The sequence below is a fragment of the Electrona antarctica genome (assembly GCF_951216825.1).
Source record: "Electrona antarctica genome assembly, chromosome: 1".
Lineage (NCBI taxonomy): Eukaryota > Metazoa > Chordata > Actinopteri > Myctophiformes > Myctophidae > Electrona > Electrona antarctica.
The window spans coordinates 36,437,974-36,443,973 of NC_136806.1; the positions used below are offsets into that span (position 1 = coordinate 36,437,974).

Consider the following 6,000-nt stretch of genomic DNA (forward strand, 5'->3'; position numbering starts at 1 on the left):
GTGTGTGTGCGTGTGTGTGTGTGTGTGTGTGTGTGTGTGTGTGTGTGTGCGTGTGCGCGCGTGTGTGCGCGTGCGTGGTGTGGTGTGGGTGGCTCCAGCTGGAACAGCTCAGAGGTGTTGACAGAATAAAGAGCGCTGCTGTAGCACTGATTAACTTCATAAGACTCTCTCTCCCTGTCTGTCTGTCTGTCTCCCTGTCTGTCTGTCTGTCTCTCTCTGGCTTTGAGAATGAGAGCAGACAAATGAGGCGACTTAAGCCACTCTAAGATTACAGAGGCCACATAATGGAGGACACATGCACACGCATACACTGCGTGTGTGCGTGAGTTGAGCGGCACCTCTTTAGTTAGTAATGATTGTCCTAAACAGAACAGCTGCTTGACTGCTGTGTGCGTGCGTGCGCGCACCTCTTTAGTCCGTAATGATTGTCCTAAACACAACAGCTGCTTAATGCTTAACCGCTGTGTTTGTGTGTGTGTGTGTGTGTGTGTGTGTGTGTGTGTGTGTGTGTGTGTGTGTGTGTGTGTGTGTGTGTGTGTGTGTGTGTGTGTGTGTGTGTGTGTGTGTGTGTGACTGTGTGTGTGTGACTGTGTGCGTGCATGCACGAGATGAAGACAATTGAAGGTCCAGGGACACACAGAGTCAAAATAGCTGATTAATAACCCCTCTCTCACACACACACACACACACACACACACACACACACACACGCACAGCACAGAGCCTGCAAATCTGTCATCATGTTATTGACCCTGAGCCATTGTTTAGACAGTAGTGGAAGAGAGCCAGCAGACAACTGGCCTTTTCATTTACATCCTAATTACATCCTAATTGCTCTGCATTACAAGCACTTTATCTGTAATTAAATGCAATACAGCGTCATTACCGGGAATTGTCTTTTCATTTAGGTCGTAATTACTCTGCATTACCTAATCCTATGCTTTATTACCATGTCTTATGGTATGACATCTTTCTGTTAGCGTCAAAATATTAACGTGCATGTTTCTTAGTGCGTGCGTGCATGTGTGTGCGCGTGTGTGCATCCGTCCGTCCGTGAACAGCTAATCTCCGACACCGTTGGACCAAACCAACCAACCATGAAACTGTGCAAAGACACTCCTTAGATGACAGAACCAGTTGCCCACATATTTCACATCGTCCTGTTATAGCGCCACCAGCAGGCCGATGTTTGCAAAACATTACATTTTGTACAAACATCACGCAAATCGGTACACATGATCTCTATAGTTATGTGATCAAGACGGATCTTTGGGATTTTTCATATTCCATATTCCACTAGCCAAGATTGGCTTCCAAAGTTTGCAGTAGTGGTCTGTTTTGAACAAAATGCCAAGTAAGAAATCCCATTTCAATCAGCCTCATGGTGGTGCTATAATGGGCAGATTAGTGTGTTTACCTGTAACTGGATGGATTGGTGTGAAACTTTGCACGTACTGTACACTTCCTAGAGGCCAAAGAAAAACCTCTGCCCTGCATTTTTCACATATTCCTTTTATAACGCCACCAGGAGGCCGATCTTTGTAAAAACAAAAATGTTATTCCTCCTACAGATTTTGTTCGAACATCACGCAAATTGTAACATTATTTCTATAGTCATGTGATCAAGACGGATCTGTCCGATTGTTTATATTCCCTCCTGATTGGCAAAAATTGCCATCTTGATCTTGAACATAATGGCTCAAATCAGGAAGGCAGCGATAGCCTTGGAACTTTGCACGTACATTCCCACTATTTTTGAGAGGTGCTAGCCCCTCCTATACACAGGTTTAATGTTTGTCTTTAGTTCAATGTTTGCTTTGTAAACGCCATTGACAATGACTGGAAAATCATAATGTAACTCATTACGTCATTATTGTCTCTTTATTGTTAATGGCGTTTAATGTTTGTGTTGGCACCATTTGTTTTATATCACCATTACATCACCTAATCAACATGAGTTAGACTTTAATATATTAGCACCCCTCACTTCACACGGTTGTGATTTTTTATATTACTTCCACATATTTCGTCAAAACATCATGCAAATCGGTACACATTATCTCTATAGTCATGTGATCAAGATGACATGTGATTCAATTTTTCTTATTCCATCCTGATTGGCTAAGATTGGCATCTAAAGTTTGAATGTCTGTGCAATAACTTCATCAACATTAATCTTCAAATTCTACAGATTCCACTCACCTCTATAATGACTGAATTGTGAACATTGCTGGCCCACATTAACCTACCTGACCTGGCGGAGACCTGTGATTTGAAGTACTCGTGGTCAATATTCCAGAGGAAAAGAAAGAGCTGCAGGTAGCAGAGACTATATTGTTGAGGTTCTCTCTGGGAGTAACGAGGATGGATAGGATCAGGAAGGAGTCAGAACTACAGCGCATGTTATATGTTAAATGATAAATGATCATTCCGGAGACACTGAGATGGTTTGGACATAGAGGAAGTCCAAAGAGGAGATTTATGGATCTAGTGACATAGAACATGAAGTTAGTTGGTGTGAAAGAAGAGGCGGCAAAGGACAGGGTGAGATGGAGGCAGATCATGATTGGCTGTGGCGACCCCTGAAGGGAACAGCCGAAAGGAAAAGATCCTCAAGCTAGGCTGTTCTCTACCGCACCTCAGCAGTGCTTTGTTTCACGTGTCTCTTTCAGATTGGCGCGACCGCGAGCTGATGCGGGACATTGAGGCGGCGACCGGGGAAGACCTGGGCTCCGATAAGGTCTTTGGCCGAGGGAAGGGGCGGGGCAAAGGCAAAGGAAAGAAGAAGAAGAAGTACCCGAACCTCAGTGATCTGAAACAGAGTGCCAACACCAGTCGCTCACGCCTGGAGAAAAAAGTTTTTAACAAGTATGTTACTTTTTAGACAGAAGCTTATTAGAAGTATGTTACATTGCAGACTTTCTCCCTTGCGGGTATATAGTATGTAGTGTAATGTGTGTACTGTGTATAGTTGTCTGGAAGGTTTAACACAGAGATCCACAAAAGATACATTTTGTTTAGGGATGCACCGATATGGAAATTCTTGGCCGATAGCGATTAGTTTTTGTTGTTTTTATTTCCCCCTTTCGTGCCAGGGAAACAAATTACATCTTCAATACAACAAATTACTGTTCCCAATCTACATTTTGGTAGGCTGCAGATAACCAACACACCAACATAGCCAATGCTAAATGTAGGCTTATCAACAACAGATAAATATTGGCTACTGCCATCGGTTAATGTCAATTAGCATCCCTAATTTTGTGTCTTCCTGGGAGCCAAATAAAAAATATGTTGTGAATAACCACTTAAGCCCTATTTCAAAAGTTCTCTCTCTCGCTCTCTCTCTATCTCAGGAGCTCCATGAGGAGGGTCACAGCAGTAATGACCCAAATTGACAGCAGGAAGCATGACAAGTTTTCCAACCAGTTCAACTATGCTCTCAAGTGACTCACCGTCCCTTCACGTCAGTCACAACCAAGATCAGTGGTTTTCAAACTTTTTCATGCCACGGACCCCACAGTGGACACCTCATCTAGGACCCCACAGTGGACACCTCATCTAGGACCCCACAGTGGACACCTCATCTAGGACCCCACAGTGGACACCTCATCTAGGACCCCACAGTGGACACCTCATCTGAAAAGAGTTTGTGCCAGGGAGCCCCATACAGTACAATCACCATTGTGGCAAAAATATGTGTTTAAAAATATTCACATTTTCTCACATTTTTGTCATTAAAAAAAAAAGAAAACGCTGGGAACGCACTGGAACCCCCTCAATATGCTGTTCTGTGCCAACTTGTGGACACAGCAGCAAGACTCTTCATGCATGTGTATGTTGTCGCTTTCATGTGGAAGTATGTACATATATCCAAGACTTGCTTTTCAGGAAATGGAGAAAATAAATAACCTTTAATACCCTTAATACTTTTCATTGGTTCAATATTTATGAAAACCCACCGACACACTAAACCACTTGGTTTATTGTGGGAGTGTCATAGGTGAAATTGTTCCAAAATGTTTGAAATCCTTCAGAAATAGTGAAAATAGCTACATTACAATCTCAACAACATGAGATTGTAGTTTTGTGTGGGTGCCTTTATCGAGGCAGACTGTTGCCTCCCACAATTTTCAAATGCTTCCGTCATACAGCTCTGAAAATGATCAAGCCATATAGAGGATTTGACGCCTCCTTCCCACTTCCGTGTCATCTTTAATGTATCCGAATATAAATCAAAATCATCTTACCATATATAGATTGCTGCTTAGCGGACATGGACATTCTTTTATTTTAAGATGTATTTTTGTGGTCTCGGATTTCAGGAGGTGTAGTTCCAGACTCTAGCATTCTGAGATTGTGGAATAGTTGTCTGGCTACGCATGTGAATCTTCACTTGATTTAGTCAATATCCTTTTATTGTTATGATTGGAGATTGTGGATGTTTTGTCCTGTAGAAAACTAATTAATCCTCACCTTTGTGGAGAATGAGATAAGTGTATTTATATTTGAGCAGTGTTTTGACTAAAATTGTGTTTGATAATAAATTAATTGTGAATTCCTAAGGCTGTTTTGTTTTTTTCTTGATTTTAGCAGTTTAATGTGACAGAATTAACCAGTGGAGTAACTAAAACATTTTTCCATGCCGTGGAATATTTTCTTTTCTGGTCAAAAGGTGTATTTTACACAGAATGTGGGAGGCTGAGAGTGTTTCCACCACAGAGAGTAGATGTTCAACACACTTTGTTTTGGTGAGTATTGCTAAATGTATTATAATCAGTGTCCTGCTGCCATCTCCTACAAGGTAGATACGCTCTTGAAGATGCAAATCCATCACAGCCATGGTTTTAAAACATTTTAGTAAAATTTGATAGCAATATCAGAAACTAAATCCATATAGTCTGCGCTGGGTCCCGCCGTAACTACGATACATCCTACATACCGGTATCCTATATATAAATAGCCTATATAGTATAATAGTGGAAACCTCTGTCCTCAAAACCTTAAAAAAAACTGTTCTGTTCTGCCCGCTTCTCCGAGTCCTCAGTGGCTGGAGCAATTTATCTGAATTTGCACACGGGCATTGACCATTAGCATACACCAAATAGTTTGGGCTATGGGACCTATTGTTTCCCTAGTTACAGCCCCACAAGCTATGGGATATCAAACTGCGCATGCGTAGAGTTATACTGTTGCCGTCGCTGAGTGCAGACCTGGCTCACAGGTTAGCAGCAAAGTTGTGAAGGAGTGGAGGACTTTAATTTAGGAGCCATGTCCACACACAGCCTTTTATGAGAATGCGGCGAGCGGCCAGCTATGACAAAGAGTGTGTGTGTGTGTGTGTGTGTGTGTGTGTGTGTGTGTGTGTGTGTGTGTGTGTGTGTGTGTGTGTGTGTGTGTGTGTGTGTGTGTGTGTGTGTGTGTGTGTGTGTGTGTGTGTGTGTGTGTGTGTGTGTGTGTGTGTGTGTGTGTGTGTGTGTGTGTGTGTGTGTGTGTGTGTGTGTGTGTGTGTGTGCTTTCCCTGTGTTAAAATAGGTCTCCCAAACTTTCACTAGGCTACTGTGATAAACCAAAGTCTATGAATACTTACACTATACACTATAATAATAACACTAATGCTGGAGGTTCAAACCCAACGTTTGAACGTTGGGTTTACGGAGTAAACAAGCTAATGAAATGAGATAACCTGGCCTGGCTTAACTCAGACCAGTAATTCTACACAGAGCTAATGTGACACCAACTCATAACCCCTATCTCATCAAAGTCTCAACGAGATGAGATGCAGTCACATTACTCATTCCATATCTCCATTAGGCAACTATAAAGTACAATATACTTTGTTTCGTCAACACACAATTTGACGCCTACATTGTGGGTGGTTGGTAATGAAAACCTATTGAATATATTGGAAGGGGTCCTTTGGGCCAAAAAGGTTTGAGACCGTTGCTGTACAGCACATAACCCAAAGTCTGTTAATACTTTGACTGTACACATCCCTGG

At 42.2% G+C, this 6,000-nt stretch overlaps 1 protein-coding gene across 1 annotated transcript in view; it reads left to right on the plus strand.

The window, feature by feature from the left end:
• Positions 1-4,565, plus strand: part of uvssa (UV-stimulated scaffold protein A) — a 50,789-nt gene extending 46,224 nt beyond the window's left edge. The window contains exons 16-17 of the mRNA XM_079496851.1: positions 2,673-2,868; positions 3,357-4,565. Of these exons, the coding sequence (XP_079352977.1) occupies positions 2,673-2,868; positions 3,357-3,450 (290 nt within the window). The 3' untranslated portion in view covers positions 3,451-4,565. The remainder of the gene's footprint in view (positions 1-2,672; positions 2,869-3,356) is intronic.
• The last annotated feature ends 1,435 nt before the right edge of the window (positions 4,566-6,000 follow it).